Source organism: Mya arenaria, chromosome 14 (genome assembly GCF_026914265.1).
Source record: "Mya arenaria isolate MELC-2E11 chromosome 14, ASM2691426v1".
Taxonomy (NCBI): domain Eukaryota; kingdom Metazoa; phylum Mollusca; class Bivalvia; order Myida; family Myidae; genus Mya; species Mya arenaria.
In genome coordinates, this window is record NC_069135.1 from 44,339,018 (window position 1) to 44,359,244 (window position 20,227).

Here is a 20,227-nt window from a genome sequence, read left to right on the forward strand (position 1 = left end):
AAAGTTTTTGTCATTTAACGTCTTTGAAAAGAAACATCTGATATTCAAAACATTGTTTACCATTGGTCAAATGACATCGCACTAAAAATGGCAGATAGCAGAAATGAAATTTACGATGACATCACAAGGCTGAGTCTAACTGATGCAAAATGAACAGCATTTTATGCTCAGTATGAAATCTAAGGCAATTACTGTAAATATTTTAAAAAAACTATTTATAGTCAATTTTCATATAGAAGAGTAAAATTCAATATGTGTGTTTGTGTTTAAAAGTGGCACGTTTCTTGTGCAGGTTGAGGGAGCTCTGATTGAAAGACTGGATGAGTTATTAACCCAGCAACATTCCGGAGATGAAAACTACAAAAATCTCTTCCACCAAATGTAAGTCTGGGGTTCCTGGCCAGTTGACATAAAGGTTGATCATAATGTCTACTATTGGTTTCGTTAATCTTTTAAGGTTGATTTACTTAAAGAACATTAACCAAATTAAATCTGTTTGTCTTTCATATGGCCCTCCATCAGTTGATCTTAATGTCCACTAAACTTAAGATGACCCATAATTCAGAAGTTCAATAATTTAGGGATCAATTTCAGAGCTGTGTTTGGTTATAGTGTTTGTTTACCCTAGATAATAGGGTGTAGAGTTGTCAAATTGATTCCCTTGACAACCATTTATTGTATTATAGGAAATACTATTTGTGCATGAATGGAATTCTGTGGATCTTCTTTTAAGCGTTGAAAAATATAGAATAGCGTTTTCAAAAAGACACTTACAAAATTTTAGGAGTTAAGCATGGCTTGATTTGACAAGAGTTTATTTAATTTTCGGTTGGCAAATTGATTAGATAGGTAATAGTAGTAAATTCAATTGTAGTCAATAAAAACTACATTTTTAGATGTAAGATTTTTGAAGGAGATTAAGGTTTTGTGAACTTAGCATTACATGTGTATATCAAGATGTTTGAAATCATCATGATGTGGTTTGATGGCTCTTAATGTTGGACGTATAGATATCTGTCTATACTCATTCATTCAGAATAAAAAAAAATTCTTGTGACTGAAGATTTATACTAAATACATACTTGGGTGCTAGTTGGCTGAACTATATATATTTGGAACTTTTTTAAACAAAATTGTTTGTTTGATCAGCAAATCTGAAGACACAAAGAAAATAGCTGCAAATTAGAATCTGTTTGAACTTTGTTTTATTAGTTCACATGCAAATAAAAGTGTTTTAAAATGGGGTAGTGCTGACATAGAAGATGGGATAGTGCTGACATAGAAGATGGGATAGTGCTGACATAGATAAATGTTGTTGAAATGAGGGGAAAAAACTGCCATTAGAACCTTAGTTATGTTATTCATGAAAACTATTTTCATGACCAAATACATATGAAAATGATATTTTGGCAACTAGGAAATAGAAATACTGTTTCCAAATGGCCACGGTTATAATGTAAATTTCAAAGAGAAGTTATAAATGGGTAAATTAAGACACACAATCAAATGCCACACTTGTTACAAGTGAAATTTGAATGTGATTAGTACAGTGACATTGTGTGTAGCTAACACCATGGTTCGCATCAAGAGTCTGCAATATCGAAGAGCGGCTGTGTTAAGTGACAGCAAATGTACAGTAGAGAAGAAAAATCACAGAAAATCTGACAGCAGGTAATATGAAATCATTAGTTTGGTAGTATACATCATCAATTTAATGTTTAAGAAATTGATTTACTTGATTATGTTGAATGGACTCAGGTTTAGCCTGCCAGTCTCACTACAAAGTAGTTGTGTCATACATAACACTAATTCATTATCGGTGTGTCAAAGTTTAAGTGGCCTCACTGCTAGCTACTTTTATTGTGTCGCCTGAAAAGACGACATATAGGGGTTACTTTTGTCGGCGGCGGCATATTTAAGCTCACCTCAGCACAAAGTCTTCTTTTCCTAAACCCCTCGGACAATTTTAATGAAACAACATAGGAATGATCCTTGGTTGGGGCTTTTTTCAAAATTGTTCAAAGAAATGAATTTCATGCTGAACTCTGGTTGCCATGGCAACCTGAAGGAAAAGCATCAACAACTGGTTATAACCATCATCTTCTCCTAAACCGCTTGGACAATTTTAATGCAACTTCATAGGAATGATCCTTGGTTGGTGCTTTTTCAGAATTGTTCAAAGAAATGAATTCCATGCGGAACTCTGGTTGCCATGGCAACCTTAAGAAAAAGTGTCAACAATTTATTATAATTATCATCTTCTCCTTAACTGGTTGGACAATTTTAATTAAACTTCATAGGAGTTGTTCAAAGAAATGAATTATATGCAGAACTCTAATTGCCATGTCAACTTAAAGGAAAAATTACAAAACTTGTTTTGGCAAGTACTATAAGGCCTAGTGCTTAAATATTTGGTGTGTAACATTGCCTATTGGTTATCTACCATGTTTATTCAAATTATGCCCCTGGAGAAAAATTGGACTCACCCCGTGGGTTACAAGTTCATTATAAATACATTTTGTTAAAATTTGATAGTTATGTAAAGCTTACTCTTGAAACAAGGGCAGCAAGTCTTGCTATATGGTCTCCCTTTTGTTGGATATTTCACTACTTTTTATTATACCCCCCAAAACAAAGTTTGGGGGGGGTATACTGGAATCGGGTTGTCCGTCTGTCCGTCTGTCTGTCTGTCTGTCCGTCTGTCCGTCTGTCCGTCTGTTTTTTTTTTGTCCGGGATTCATCTTTGTCGTTATTGAACAAATCTTTTTCAAACTTTCAAATATTAATGACCATGATGTAAACCTGTGCCTCCGTGGATTTGGTCAGAGTCGCATGATCCTGAGTGGAGTTGTGGCCCCTTAATGAGTTAAATTGGGCAAAATTAGCTTTGTCCAGGATTCTTCTTTGAAGCTATTGAGCAAATCTTTTTCAAACTTTCAAATATTAATGGCCATGATGTAAACCTTTGCCTCCATGAATTTGGTGGGAGTCACATGATCCTGAGTGGAGTTGTGGCCCCTTAATGAGTTAAATTGGGTAAAATTAGTTTTGTTCGTCCTACTCCTTCGTCATTTTTGAATGAATCTTTTTCAAACTTTTAGCCATGGTGAGAACATTTGCCCCTGTGATTGTGGTTGGAATCACATGATCATGTTTCCAATTATGGCCCCTGAATAAGTTAAAATAGGCAAAAATTATACAGCTTTGTCTAGCCTAATCCTTGGTCATTTTTTCTCATTTTTTCTATAAATCTTTTTCAAACTTTCAGATGTCAATGACCATGATATGAACTGTTGAATATGTGATTTGGTGCACCTGTATTAATCAGAATGTTTGCATGGCCTTAAAAAGACCTTTAATTGATTTTGTCCTTAAAAAGACCATCAAAAGTCCTGAAGTTAGGTGCATACAGGCCTTAAATTTGTTACAATATTCGCTTTGGTGGCCTACTCCTTTGTCATTTTTCAATATATTTTTCTCAAACTTTCAGCTATCCATCACCATGATGTGAACCTTTGTATATGTGATTTTGTGCACCTGTATTATTGCCTTGTGCTTTCTAATGATACCATAACTAAGGCCAGGGCAAACAACCTAGACAGGGAAGGGTTGGGGGTATTCGTTAGCCTTTGGCTTACAGTTCTAGTTTTTACTAACAAGGGAATAGATTTTATATTTTATGAAGTCTCTAAGGTAATTATTGTTCTTTTTTTAGGTTCATAGATTAAAAACAATTATTATACACTTTATTCTTCAGAAGAAATTTCATTTTTACTCAATGATAAATTTAATAATCAGACTTTTCCATTGAACTTCATGTTGTATATTGTAAACTTCATGTAGATTATTCTAAGTTACAATCTTATCTTCTCTGTGGATAGTGAATAAGCCTTATACAGACAAACTTTATTAACATTATTTGTAGGAATGTGATGCTGTCCTAGATGGAAGAAGCAATAATAGAAAGTGAATAAGTACTGCTATTTGATTTTAGAGCTTAAGGCAGTTGATTGATTTTATTGATGGTGCACTGTTTGTTGTTTGTGTATCTATTCTAAAAGTTCTTTGAGTGTGCAAGCAATTAAACATAGTTTTGTCAGGTCGCAGGCAATTGAACAAAGTCCTGTCAGTTGTTTGTGTATCTATACTAAAAGTTCTTTCAGTGTGCAAGCAATTAACATAGTTTTGTCAGTGTGCAGGCAATTGAACAAAGTCCTGTCAGTTGTTTGTGTATCTATACTAAAAGTTCTTTGAGTGTGCAAGCAATTCAACATAGTTTTGTCAGTGTGCAGGCAATTGAACAAAGTCCTGTCAGTTGTTTGTGTATCTATACTAAAAGTTCTTTGAGTGTGCAAGCAATTAAACATAGTTTTGTCAGGTCGCAGGCAATTGAACAAAGTCCTGTCAGTTGTTTGTGTATCTATACTAAAAGTATTTTCAGTGTGCAAGCAATTCAACATAGTTTAGTCAGTGTGCAGGCAATTGAACAAAGTCCTGTCAGTTTGCAGGCAATTGAACAAAGTCCTGTCAGTGTGCAGGCAACTGAAAAAAGTCCTGTCAGTGTGCAGGTATCTGTTCCAAGTGCTGTCAGTGTGCAGTCAATTATCAAGTCCTGTCAATGTGCAGGCAACTGAACAAAATCCTGTCAGTGTGCAGATATGAGAATCAAATTCTGTCAGAGAGCAGTTAATCATCAAGTCCTGTCAGTGTGCAGGTATGAGAATCAAGTCCTGTCAGTGTCCAGTCAATCATCAAGTCCTGTCAGTGTGCAGGCAACTGAACAAAATTCTGTCAGTGTGCTGTCAATCGACAAGTCCTGTCAGTGTGTAGGAAACTGTGACAAGGCCTGACAGTGTGCAAGCAACTGTGACAAGTCCTGTCAGTGATTATCCAGGCAACATGTTTGACCGGTATGTTTTTCATCATGGCCCTCTTGTTTTTGTTATAATAGGTTATTGTCCAGGCCATATCTTTGAAAATACTAAAAAGATTAAAATGAAACTTGAAATTTAGATAAAAGTGCAGTACCATAATCCTGCCCTGCATTTTTTTCTTATCTCCTCTGAAACTTCCCTTTCATCTGAAAGTTTCTGCAAATGGGGGTTTTGATGGTAATATCTTGGAAAGTACTAAAGGTATTGGAATGAAACTACAAATATAGATAGATGGCAAGGAGATGAAGTTCAGTCCATGAGAAACCATGACACAGCCCTGCAAGTGTTTAAAATTATCTTCCCTTAAATACCTTCCCTTTACCTGATATTTTTTTACACTTGGTGCTTGTCTGGAAGTACTCAAGGGATTGAAGTGAAACTTGGAATGCAGATAGATGGATTTAAGGAAGTTCAGTACCAAAGACTCATAATGCTATCCTTTACATATATTGGTGCTTGTCCGGGCTATATCTAATGTTCTTGAGGGATTCAAATGAAATTTGGTACGAAAGTAGATGGCAATGACAGGAAGTGTATTACCATAGAACAATAATTCTACCCTGCATGCTTATTTAGTTATCTGACCTTACCTTATATTTTCAACAACCTGTGCTTGTTATCTTGGAATGTTCTACAGAGATGGAAATGAAGCTTTATGGATATATGTCTGTGACATTATAAAAGGTTTGAAGATCCATAATCAGGGTAAACTGGAACTTTCCTCTTCTACTGATATTTGTGAATTCAATTGCTGCTTTTTTATTTCATTGCTGAAAATTTAATTTCCAAGCCTGCTCATATCGTTCCATGTTATGATTTTTTCCAACTTGTGTATAATAATGCTACCAGTGGTCTTCTACCAGGGAGCATTTCTGCTTCCAGTGTTACTATTGTTTCAACATTTCAAGTTCATTGTTTCATGTTGGAATATATTTCATAGAGAAATAAAAAAAATATGAAAGTGTAAATTTCTGGTAAATTGTGAGAAAGAAAACCCCTGCTGGGCCTAGTTGCTAAAGGGTTTAAACAGGTTTTAAATTATAATAATGTCTGAATTTATCTTTGGCTTGAGGCTATTTAAAAATGATGGGGGGTGGAGTGGGGAGGATGCAGAAATTTCCCCGAGACTGGAGTTAGAGTAAAATGTTCTCATAATGAATGCAGCAATTTATTTGCCACAGACGAATTTTAATTAAGGTAGGGTTTCACAGTAAATAATCAACAAATAAAACAAAATAAGGGAAGGCAATTGTTGGACATACAACTCATTTATTCTATAATACCAGATACCTTGCTAATGTCTGATATACTGGTATTTTGTTTTCAAGCTTGGCTATTTAGTATTTCTTTGAGACTCATACATTTGCTCATACTTTGAAGTGCATACTTGATTTTTTATTTTTCCTTATAAGATTCTCATTCTACAGCCGTAATAGCGAAGTCTCAGGTATTTTTTAATGTTTGCAAAAAATTGTAGTGCAATTAAGTAATGTCAAGCAGGATTTTTTGAATAGGTTTGAAATAATATTTTCAGATAGATCAGAAAAGGAAACAGTGCTTCATATCTAATGCACCAGTCAATTTAAATTTTACCCACCTCCACCCCCCAGGTCCGGGAATAGTGGGGACTTTGACTTTCGGTTAAGCCATGCCCGGGTAAAGTCCTACGGGGACAAACTGCTGGTAACATCCCCGCCAAATACCATGCACGGTAAGGCCCATTCCCCCGCTATTTTTTGCGCAGAGACAAAACCACTGCATTTACCTGGCACTGCAGGGCCACCTGGAAGATAAAAACACAGCCCAGGCTATCCCCGGTATACCCTGGACCTGGGGGGGGGGGGGGGGGGCCATGGTTGCAATTGACTCATTGCATAAACTGTTGTTAAATCCTTCGATCATACCTTGCCGTTCTTTCAAATCAAATTGGAAGCCCTGATATAAAAATGATTTACTTCATAAGCAGTTTGCCATAATGAAACACTGGCCCGTATGTACAAACTTTACATGCTATAATTGCATGATTAATCAAGCCAAATACTGCAGCCAATAAAAATGTAAGCAACATTTTAAGCCAGTTAGCAGATACTTAGTAAAATCCTATTGATTAAGAAGTAGAGATTGTCTTAGGCAATATGTTGTATTAATAACCTTCTTTCTTAGAGATGAGTAATGGGGAAAATAAACGAGACAAAATTTGACTTTTGAGAGGTTTCAAGGTATAACATGGAAATATGTGATTCTGCTTGGCTCAAACTTTTTATGGCTCATAGTTTTCAGGTGTTTTCAGTTGCCAATGTGATTCGGCTGTTTTATACTGGCCCAATTTTTGTCATGGGTTACTATTTTTGCAGGATGAATGCTCTGTTACTGTTTTAAAGTTTTCCTCATTACAACAACAGATATTTGGTTGTTAACAATTTTGCAGTTTAAGGATCAAGTGAACAAAATAAAAATTAATGGAATAAGTGTACAAAATAATAATTAATGGAATAAAAAATAATAATTAATGGAATAACTGTACAAAATAATAATTAATGGAATAACAGTTCAAAATAATAATTAATGGAATAAGTATACAAAATAATAATTAATGGAATAACAGTTCAAAATAATAATTAATGGAATAAGTATACAAAATAATAATTAATGGAATAACTGTTCAAAATAATAATTAATGGAATAACTGTACAATATAACAATTAATGGAATAACTGTACAAATAATAATTAATGGAATAACTGTACAAAATAATTAATAATGGAATAAGTGTACAAAATAATAATTAATGGAATAAATGTACAAAAAATTATTAATGGAATAAGGGTACAAAATAAGAATTAATGGAATAAGTGTACAAAATAAGAATTAATGGAATAACTGGACAAAAAATTGTCATTGTAGGCTCTTAAATGTTTAATGATAGGATCTTGTAATGTGCTTCTTCTTCTTTAAAAAAATAGATTTTTCATTTTTAGATTCTTTAGATGTAATGGTTTTAAAGAGATACCTAATAGCTGTGATGATTTGTAGCATTTTTTGAAAAATCTAAATGTTGTTATCAATGCTTAAGTAATATTTATTGGCGCCGCACTGAAGTGCGCGCCTATTATTGGATGGATTTTTTTTTAGTTAGCGGTTACTAAGGAGCGGTTTTTAATCCAATTGACAGTTGGTTTTTATTATTATTTTATTATGATTTAAAAAATGCAAATGGATGGGCATTGCATGGGGGTTTAATAATGCTTTTTATGGTTAGAAAGATTGTCTTCAATTTATCTTCAAAACAATTTTTTCAGAAAAACGACAAATAAGTTTAGTAACTGTTCCCTATTTGTTTACGTTTTTCGATTGGTTACCTGTAATCAAGTTTATTGCATTGATAAATAATGAGCTAAGCTGTTTTCTTTAATTTATCGATATCGGAATTAAATGTTCACCGTACTTTATTTGTTTATGTGTTGAAGTTGACATTAGTAAAATTTCATAACGATTGTCCAGAGTTGTTTTATTTTTAGAACAATACACAGTCGCACAAAATGATTGGTCGAGTCAGTCATGTGATTGGTTAACGTGATGTTCACGCTTGCTTGGGACGCCTGTTTTAACATATTTTTTAGCCTATGTTGTTAAGCAGAGGACTGCAAAACTTTTGATATTTTCATGGTAGCGGTTCGATTCCAGCTAGACACATAACATATTTCTCCCTTTTTTTCTCAGTAGCTAACATTTTTTTTTACAGAAGTCTATATGATTTATTCATTAAACGTTATATTCGTTGTTAAGCATGGGACTACAAATGTGTCATAATTAAAACTACTGATGTGATTGAAATAAAATTAAGTAAATATATAGATAGATGGTAATGAGAGTAAGTGAAGTGCACAAGCACCATAATCGTATCATGTATATTAAGCTAACACACCCCTAATGAAAATCTCCACTGGAAACTCATCAAGTTTAATTCTTTAACTTCTATGTTGATATTTAGGACAGAACTACAAAATCAAGGCAGTGGTTTGATTCCATCCAGAGGCACAATTTCTTTCTTCCTTTTTCCAGTAGCTTCCATTTTTGACAGAAGTTTATATTGTAGTTTCATTAAACAGTAACTATCAATTAAACAGTAACTATCACAGAGTTATTGCCTTTCGTTACTTTTTCTTGTTCAATCCTCACTTCTAAATTACTATGATGGATTTTAATTAAACAACATACTTTGGACAATCATTATGAGTTGAAGTGCAGTGTACAATAACTCGAAGTTATGGATTTTCAAAGAATTAGTTTCCCATTCCTGTTTCCAGGTGGCATTTGGGGTATTCGTCACTCCTGTGACATCTCTACAAAAGTAAAAGGTTTTGATTAGAGATTAAACATTGGGTAGTAGTCTTACACCCAGAAAAGAACATTTTTCCCTTAGTTTGTTTGCATCATCATATGCTCGTTGACCGTACCTATTCATTGTTTTTAAACATATAACAAAAGCATAAACTATTAAACGGCGCCCTTTGATGCTTTGCATCAATGGTCTTGTTGTATATATCTATAATAGCTAAGTTTACAAAAAGAGCCAATGTACAAACTATCATCTTAATATTTACCTAATGATTTATACAAACAATTGACCAGATTAATTTCCTAAATACCTCAGAAGACAGTTTAATTGCAAATATATTTCCGCCACACCTTTCCATATGGCACATGAAGCTTAACCCCAATGGGTTAGGATGGTGTGGCTGTGAGAGTGCTGAGGTGTTGTTTAGTCTTCCAGTGGGATTTCCCCCCATTGTGCTGATGAAACACAGGAGAGAGGCTCTAGGCTTTGGAATTAAAGCTCAGTATAAATTGTTTGTGTTTGGACGGCTGGCAGCATTTTGTGTGATAATTCTTGTTAATATTTCTTCACATTGAAGTTATGTGATATAAGTGATATTTATGTCCAGCAGTTGTTTATCCAGCCTGTGAATTTGTACAGGAAAAAGAGAATTTCCCTATCATTATGATAATACTTGACTTGATATTGAAACTGTTTTGAAGTTTAACAGTACTGTTCTTGTTACTAGCCGATGGTGTTAGTGATTTTTCATGGAAAATAATTTGATTTTTAACACTTAACAAATGCAATTAAGTTTTCTAATTGCCAGAGTTAAGAAAAGGATGAAAATTGACTCCAATCAAAATGGATTTCCAGAGAATGGAAGAGACTGATAAATAGTGCATTTTTGAGAGGTCTTTGTGTTTTGTTCTGTATACAGAGTGTGGGAGGACTAACTTAAGAGGTCATTGTGTTTTGTTATGCAAAGTGTGAGGACTAACTTAAGAGGTCATTGTGTTTTGTTATACAAAGTGTGAGAGACTAACGGGATGAAGTTTTTCTCCAGATTGTTGGAGCGTGTGCAGTCGGAGCCAAACCTGCAGGAGAATGGCCCTCAGTTTGTGTTGTCCGTCACCCACCTACTGGAACGCCTTCTTGACTACAGGTGAGTTGCTACACACATTACATAACTCTGGGTGCAGTATTTTTTACTTATTGCCCTTTGTTTATTTTCATACTTATTTTTTGTTTGGAGCATAACTCGGAAAGTCCTTACATATTCACTTCAATTTTACCATACAAATATATCTCTTGAGGGGATAGCACATGGGCATGGGGATAGCATGCGGGCATCAGGGATTGCATGCGGGCATCGGGGATAGCATGCGGGCATCGGGGTAAGCATGCGGGCATCGGGGATAGCATGCTGGCATCGGGAATAGCATGTGGGCACCAGGGGATAGCATGTGGGCATCATGGATAGCATGCGGGCATGATGGTTTGAGGTGATAATGAAGCACATTAAGCACTTGTTTAAGAATGACATTGAACAGGTGTATGTAACAAACATCAATGTCAGATAATAAGCGATTTCTATATTGCATATAATGGCTAATTTACACTATCTGAACATCATTTGAACTGTCTATCTAAACCGCTGCCGAGCAATATGGAGAAGGTCCCGGTAACCAACCTGGGAGGATAAGTTGATCAGAAGTGAAAGAAAGGGTGTTAAGTGGTGCCACTATTCAAAAACTTACCAGCAGAAATAAAAAAGTGCAGCGAGACATCACATCATTCTTTAAAGAATTACTTGAACGATACTGTCCAGTTAACTAAGTTTATTTTTAGTGCATGTATACTGAATGATGCAACATGTTGGTAACAAGTAGCCGACATTGCAATCTTCACAATGAAATATTTTAAGGTCACTAATTATTCATAAATGCTGTCATTTTCTTATTATTTTCTAATAATTGTTAACCTGAAATATCGTTAATCCAAAGTTTTTATCTGGTTCCCAACGACTTCGGTTTAACTGTGTTTAAATGTACCTTATGAACTCTTAAATTTTGAAATCAGTTTTAATGCATTATTATGTTATACTCATTTTACTTTAATGATCAAATGGTAAGAAAAGCATATGATTTGTTTACTTAGTCTAAAAAAATATAAGCCTTTATAAATGGGGTTTTCAATTAATAGCTACGTGGCCACAAATTCCCCAGTTAAAAAACACTTTCTTATGTGCATCTATCTTTACCATGTACCTTTAAAGCTGCACTCTCACAGATTGAACGTTTTGATAACTTTTTTTTTTGTGTCTTGGAAGGAGCCAATTTTGTGAAAATCCATGGAAACAAGTTAAATAAGACTGCTGACAAAAAATACATTGCAGATTTTTATATTTAAGTTCAAAAAATGATGTTTTATGCATTTTTCTTAAACGTTAGTAATGGTTTAAGCAATAAAACATTAATTTTTGAACGGAAATATGAAAATCTACGATCAGATTTTTTGTCATCAATCTTATATCATTTGTTTACAGATATTTACGCAAAAACTTGCTTTCCAAGACAAAAAATAAAAAAGTTGTAAATATGGTAAATCTGCAGCTTTAATAAGAGAAAAAGTGAAAGTTCCTGATACTGAGAAAAATGGCTGTTTTATGGATGTTTAACTTATATGTTGACACATTTTGTCCTCATTCTTTTAGGCAGACTGACCTACTTCTGTTTACTAAGTTCATGTATATCTTTAACCTATAGTTTCTTTTATAACATAGATCTACTTCAGTTTGTTAAGTTCATGTATATCTTTACTCAGTTAATGTATATTTTTAACCTATAGTTTCTTTTATGACAGAGATCTACTTCTGTTTGCTAAGTTCATGTATATCTTTAACCTATAGTTTCTTTTATGACAGAGATCTACTTCTGTTTGCTAAGTTCATGTATATCTTTAACCTATAGTTTCTTTTATGACAGAGATCTACTTCTGTTTACTAAGCACATGTATATCTTTAACCTATAGTTTCTTTTATGACAGAGATCTACTTCTGTTTACTAAGTTCATGTATATCTTTAACCTATAGTTTCTTTTATGACAGAGATCTACTTCTGTTTACTAAGTTCATGTATATCTTTAACCTATAGTTTCTTTTATGACAGAGATCTACTTCTGTTTACTAAGCACATGTATATCTTTAACCTATAGTTTCTTTTATGGTTACTAAGCACATGTATATCTTTAACCTATAGTTTCTTTTATGGCAGAGATCTACTTCTGTTTACTAAATTCATGTATATCTTTAACCTATAGTTTCTTTTATGGCAGAGATCTACTTCTGTTTACTAAATTCATGTATATCTTTAACCTATAGTTTCTTTTATGGCAGAGATCTACTTCTGTTTACTAAGTGCATGTATATCTTTAACCTATAGTTTCTTTTATGACTGATATTAGAGAGAAATTAGTGTTTGTTCTGTGTTCATAGTTTAACATTGCAATTAGTTCTCCACATATATTTTCTTGAACAATAGAAAAAGTTATCAAGTTAAAATGTTGAAGCAAAATTAAAGTGTTGGCATGGAGTGTTTGGAATGTCCTGCTTGGGAGGGCAATGGAAATGTTCAAATTATATGTTCTCACAAGAAAAACCAACAAACTCATGGCCAATATAAGTTTTCTTGTTTGAAGTTTGGCAGATAACTGAACTCCTGGAATTTCTCCTTGATGATTGTTGTCATTATAAGTAATAGCTTCCTGCTAGAATAATAAGATTTTCCGGGCCAACTTTCTGGTTATTTACAATTTCTTTTGTAATCAATTATTTCTAGAATAGGGTCTGGATCTATTTTCAGACAAAACTTTCAAATTGTGAAGTTAGAAAATGATCCATTCAATGATGTTAATATTGACACATTATGATTTAATTGTTTATATTATATGAGAATGTATTGTGCATTTAATTGTAATTTATTTTCCAAAAAAGATGTTCAATTTTAGGGTTTTAAAACCACATCTTGTGTGCAGGACATCTGAAAATATCAGTATGTATAGTGTATGCATGTTTTGGTTAAAGTAAACTTTTTTTATTTAAGTTCATTTTTCATTATATTGATAGGCAAATTTATATAGATAGTGTCCAAGGTTATTATTGTTATTGACATCAATTGTTTATTGAGTTAAAAAAACGAGTTAAGATAACTTTTAATTGTCACTTTTGTGTATTTTCCAAATCTTTAGAATGCTTAGAAAAATTGCTCGAAGAGAAATAACACTAAATAATTCAAAGAAATCTTGGAATCATTAATTTTCCCATTTATCCTAACCACCCAATCAAGTTTGACAGCTCCTGACAGATGCCAAACAGTTGTTTCTAAACAGATGCTGCAGAAAAGAGAGCTTAAAACTGAGATTGTTATAATTGTCAAATGTACACAGTTTTACATAGAAAAAAGAAGTATCTTTAATAATGATAAACCTTGTGGAAGAGAACAACTGAAAAACAGTTTTCTGATTTACAGAAAAGATGTATTTGTTTATTACACATAAATGGCAGTCTTCTGGTAATTGTAGTATAGTTGACAAAAAAAAAACATGTTGCACTGCGGCTTTTAACTGGATGGTCTGTAAAATAGTTAAAAAAATAGCATTTTGATAAAAAATAATTCTTATTAAAGTTGATTTTATTAATACTTGATAAATAAAAGCATGCATGCAATGTAGCTAATTTGATTTTAAGCTGGATTTATCATAAAAAAAATTACAGGTTAAAGAATGGCTAAAATCAGGCAGGTTTTGGGCGGGCGGGCGTCATAGAGTCAATAGTTTTTATCAAATTGTTAGGAAACTTTGTCAGAATACTTTTCATCATGTTGTCTTTAACATTTGTGAATATGGGTCACCTCAGGTTAAAAACTATGTACAGTCATATTTTTTTATCCAATTTTTATTAAACTTTGTCAGAATACTAAATGTGTCTACAATGTTGTCTCTGAACATTAGTTGCCAGAAACATTCGTAAATATGGGTCACCTGAGGTCCAAAGCTAGGTCAAGTAGGTCAAATCTTAAGAAATATTTTCTCCATGTCATAAATTCAAAAGTTTTTGTCAAATTTTCATAAAACTGTTCCACAAATTTATCTGCATTGTATCTTAGGCTGCTGTGAATATGAGTCATCTTGTGTAAAACTAACGAAGTCATTAGTTAAAATGTTTGGAAACATCTTTCCCTGTTCTTGATTTAAATTTAAATTTTAGTTCACTTTTTATGCCCCCACAAAGTGGCGGCATATAGGGTTGCCCTTGTCCGTACGTACGTCTGTCTGTCTGTACGTACGTACGTCCCGAAGATTGTTTCCGATCTAATTCTTGAAAACCGTTTGTCCAATCCTCACCAAACTTTAAACACATGTTTGTGACCATAATATCTTGATCAAGTTCGATAGTCATGGAAATCGCTTTAGTCATTTAGGAGTTACGGCCCTTTTTTGCCAAAAATACTTCAAAAATATATGTTTCCAATCTAATTCTTGAAAAGTATGTGTCCAATCCTCACCAAACTTTACATACATGATTGTGACCATAATATCTTGATCAAGTTCGATAGCCATGGAAATCGCTTTTGTCATTTAGGAGTTACGGCCCTTTATTTGCAAAAAAAGACTTGAAAAATACGTCCAGAAGATTGTTTCCGATCTAATTCTTGAAAACTGTTTGTCCAATCCTCACCAAACTTTTAACACATGTTTGTGACCATAATACCTTGATCAAGTTCGATAGCCATGGAAATCGCTTTAATCATTTAGGAGTTAGGGCCCTTTATTTCCCAACAATACTTAAAAAATATCTTATCCGATCTAATTTTTGAAAAGGATTTGCCCTTGTGCAGATTATCCTGAATAATCATTATGGCTTATTTTCTGTGACAAAAAATCGAAGTGGGGGCATCCGTGTCCTATGGACACATTTCTAGTTAAAAAAAATGTGTGTATGAAATTTCAGATGATAAATGTGTCATCTGAGGTCAAAAAATAGATCTTTGACACTTATCTTTAGGGAAAAGCTGATGTATTTATAGTCATTTTTCCTCACACAAATGGAATGGTTGCTAAACTGTTTGTTGTTATATCTTATTTTGTCATTTCTAAACGCATTTAAGAACATAAATTATTCCTCGTTGATGCAAACGTTAATAGATAATCTATTTGACTTTATTTGAACTTCCTATTATTTTATATTTTCTGAAATTAATGTGTTTGCGTTTCAACTGACATTTCGGAAGAAGTTTTTTAGGATGATAAATTTATGAAAAACTATGAACTATGTGGTAATTTTTGTACAAAACTTTAAAAAAATATCATCTATTTACTATGTTTTACTGTCATTTAATGACAATAAAGACATGGTTAAAAATTGATTATGCCTTAATAATACACATATTAGGTGCCTCTCCTTTTTTTAACATAAACCAATCAAAACCTACTGTTTGGTTCAATTTAAATGCAGCATTTTATAAACAACATTTGATTGGTCCAAAATCTAGGTCAAAAGCCCTACACAGTATACATCTACAACCAAAAAGGCTAAATTGACTGGGTTTGATCACTGTCAATTACATTTCTTACTTTTCTGTACCAAATTCCTTTTAGAATCCATGTTTAAAAAAATATTGATGAGATTTTGTCATTATTTGCTTCAAACTTTCGTCATGAATAAGAAGTATAATTAAAATATTAAAATCATACTGTCTCTAATGAAAGACATGGTTAGAACGTGCAATGCTCCTTTATACACTTACTGACACTTGCAAGTCGGTAAGCAGGATCACACCAGGATGTTTTGGTAGAAATCTTAATGGCATCAAACTTTACAGAGCCCTTGAAATACAAGAGTAATAGAGGAAACTATCCATTCAGCTTTTTAAATTACTTCCGAAGTCACTTGAAGGCTTGGTACAAAGGTGGCAACTCCTCCACATTTTCATGGGTGTTTATGGGAGGGGGTTAAATAATGTCGTGAAATTCTAAGACTTATTCTGCCATCGCCATTTGTTGTGCACTTTTGACAGTCATGCACATGTAGTGTTCTTTACTGCTCATATCATTAGTAAGGTAAAACAAAAGTTGTTGTCTGGAACAGAATATTTCTGGAGTGTATTCATAAAAATGAGTTATATCTAAATATAAGTGTTAATAAAGAAAAATAGATCCAGATTAATATACCATGGTGTTGGTGAAGCCTTTCTGTAGAAGCATGGTAACTCAGAAGGCATATCGAGCCATGTTAAGGTGAGTTTTTATTTAAATTGCGATGCATGATGACTTTATTCTTATTTCACAGTTTTAAATATTGCTTTCAATTGTAAATTCTTTTTTGTTTACAAAACATTTACTTTGGCAAAAGTTTTACCAAAGACATTACACATAATGGCACAAAGAGAGTCGGTATGATTTAACCATGGTAATGGGATAAATACAAGGCACCAAGGAGTTTAATCAAAAAGAGCTATGGTATCGCATTTGGACTTCTTTTGACTGGATATGGCTGTCTCTTCTGCTGGGCTGTCTCTTGAGCATAAACACATAAACACAAAAGGACTAATAACCATGCCTGAATAATAACCATGCTTGAATGATAACCATGCCTGAATAATGCCCATGCCTGAATGATAACCATACATACAGTCACCCTGAGACACTCACTATCACTTTTGCCATCATCATTGCAGATTGTTTTCACAAGCTTTCAAATCAGATTATATTTGTCATCAGAGGTTTAACTTAATGCAAACTATGGCCACTATGATTGGTACACTCAACTTCTAATACTATTATATGTCAGCATGCCGGTCAAATATCTGAGAACATTTTTCAGTATCCATTAAGGTATCAGACAATCAAGTTGTTGTTTTATCATATCCCCGACAAACAAAGTTTGAAGGGGGTATATTGGAGTCACCCTGTGGTCGGTCGGTCGGTCATTCGTTTGTCGGGGGTATATTGGAGTCACCCTGTGGTCGGTCGGTCGGTCAGTCCGTCCGTCGTTTTTTGTCGGTCGGTCCGTTGCAATTTCCTTGTCCGGAGCATACCTTAAAAACTACTGGTTGGAATTGGATTCAACTTCATACAATGATATATATGAGAGTATAATGAGAGGAAGTGCAGTGTACAATAACCATAACTCTATTCTTGCTTATTACTGAGTTATTGCTCTTTGTTACTTTATTTTGTCCGGAGTATAACTTGAAAAGTACTGGATGGAATTCATTGAAACTTCATACAATAGTAAAGCACAATGAGAGGAAGTGCAGTGTTTACGAACCATAACTCTACTTCAGATTATTACTAAGTTATTGCCCTTTATTTGTTTTTTTTGCTGTCAATTTTTTTTCCAGACATTAACTTGCAAACTACTAGATGGACATTATTAAAACTTCATACAATGGTAAAGCACAATGAGAGGAAGTGCAGTGCACAAGAACCATAACTCTATTTCAGCTTATTACAGAGTTACTGCTCTTTGTTACTTTTTTCTTGTCCGGAGCATAACTTGAAAACTATTGGATGGAATTTAATAAAACTTCATACAGTGATAGATCATAATGAGAGGGATTGCAGTGTACAGGAACCACAATTCAATTTCAGCAGATTACAGAGTTAGTGCCCTTTGTTACTTTTTCTTGTCCGGAGCATAACTTGAAAACTATTGGATGGAATTTAATAAAACTTCATACAGTGATAGATCTTACTGAGAGGGAGTGCAGTATACTGGAACTGCAATTCTATTTCAGCTAATTACAGAGTTACTGCCCTTTGTTACTTTTTTCTTGTCCGGAGCATAACTTGAAAACTAATGGATGGAATTTAATGAAACTTCATACAGTGATAGATCATAATGAGAGGGAGTGCAGTGTACAGGAACAGCAATTCTATTTCAGCTAATTGCAGAGTTACTGCCCTTTATTACTGTTTTCTTGTCCGCAGCATAACTTGAAAGTGTTGGATGGAATTCAATCAAACTTCATACAGTGATAGATCATAATGAGAGGAAGTGTAGTGTACAGGAACCGCAATTCTATATCAGCCAATTACAGAGTTATTGCCCTTTGTTACTTTTTTCTTGTCCGGAGTATAACTTGAAAACTACCAAATGGAATGTAATGAAACTTTATACAATGGTACAGCAAAATGAGAAGGAGTTCAGTGTACATGAATCATTACACTATTTTAGCAAATTACAGAGTTATTGCCTTTTTCAGTTGTTTTGTTTTTTGTCAAACTTTTGTCCAGACAATAACTTGAAAACTACTAGATGGAATAGAATAAAACTTCATGCAGTGATAAATCATAATGAGAGGCGGCGTTCGGGGGTATTAATCACCTTCAGTGATTGCTCTAGTTTTGTTTAAGCGTATGCATCAATCATTGTTTCAGGCAAGTGGTTGATGGTGATGAAAACAAGGACAAGAGGATGCACTGCACATTTAATATACTGGTCAGTAACACATTGAAGTACTTAAGTATTGTATGTGTGGGGACAGGGAGGGGTTACAGATTGGGGATATTCATTACATTCAACATATTTGTCTATACAGAGGGATAAAGGAGCGGATGTTGACAAGTATGTTTTTCTGTGTGTATATTAGGGATGCAAACGGATATTCAAATATTCGATTGAACATTTGTTATTTGAATGTCAAAATCAGTAATCAAATATTCAATGTTTTTTTTGAACAAAAATTTAATGTGAATCAAAATTTAATAAACCTTTTTCCACCACCACAGGCATCACTCAAACACAACAACCACCACAGGCATCCCTCCAACATCTCCACCACCACCACCATCACTACACCACCTCAACCACCACCATCACTCCACCACCACCGGCATCACCCCACCACCTCCACCACCACCACCATCACTCCAACACCTACATCAACACCATCACTCCACCATCACTCCAACACCTATATTACCACCATCACACCACCACCTCCACCACCACCGGCATCACTCCACCACCTCCACAACCACCACCACAAGCAACACTCCACCACCTCCATCACCACCACCATCTCCACCACCACCGGCATCACTCCACTATCTCCACCACTGTTGGCATCACTCCACAACCATCACCCACACCACCAATAGCATCACTCCACCACCTCCACACTACCATCACTCCACCATCTCCATCACTCCCCCATCTCCACCACCATCATCACTCCAACATGACCACCACCATCACCACCATAGGCATCACTCAATCACCTCAATCAACACCACCACCTCAACCACCACCATTACATCATCATCATCATCATCACTCCACCACCACCATGCTTCTACCACCATAACCACCACCACCACCACCACAACCACCACCACTGGTATCACTCCACCACCACCACCACCACAGGCATTACTCCATCACCTCCACCACCACAGGCATCACTCCACCACCTCCACCAACACCCGCATTACTTCACCAGCACAGGTATCACACAACCACTTTCACCACCACTGGTATCACACAACCACCTTCACCACCACAGGCATCACTCCATCACCTCCACCACCACAGGCATCACTCCACCACCTCCACCACCACTGGCATTACTTCACCACCACTGGTATCACACAACCACCTTTACCAACACTGGCATCACTCCACCACCTCCACCACCACTGGCATTACTTCACCACCACTGGTATCACACAACCACCTTTACCAACACTGGCATCACTCCACCACCTCCACCTTAACTGGTATCACACAACCACCTCCACAACCACTGGTATCACACAATCACCTCCACCACCACTGGCATTACTTCACCACCACTGGTATCACACAACCACCTTTACCAACACAGGCATCACTCCACCACCTCCACCATCACTGGTATCACACAACCACCTCCACAACCACTGGTATCACACAACCACCTCCACAATCACT

The 20,227-nt window shown here is 34.8% G+C and overlaps 1 protein-coding gene across 1 annotated transcript in view; it reads left to right on the top strand.

Annotated features, from left to right (window-relative positions):
* Window positions 1-20,227, top strand: part of LOC128216763 (dedicator of cytokinesis protein 4-like) — a 189,359-nt gene that overhangs the window by 110,267 nt on the left and 58,865 nt on the right. Inside the window, 3 exon segments of the mRNA XM_052923421.1 lie at window positions 293-381; window positions 10,319-10,417; window positions 18,694-18,754. Coding sequence (XP_052779381.1) covers window positions 293-381; window positions 10,319-10,417; window positions 18,694-18,754 — 249 coding nt within the window.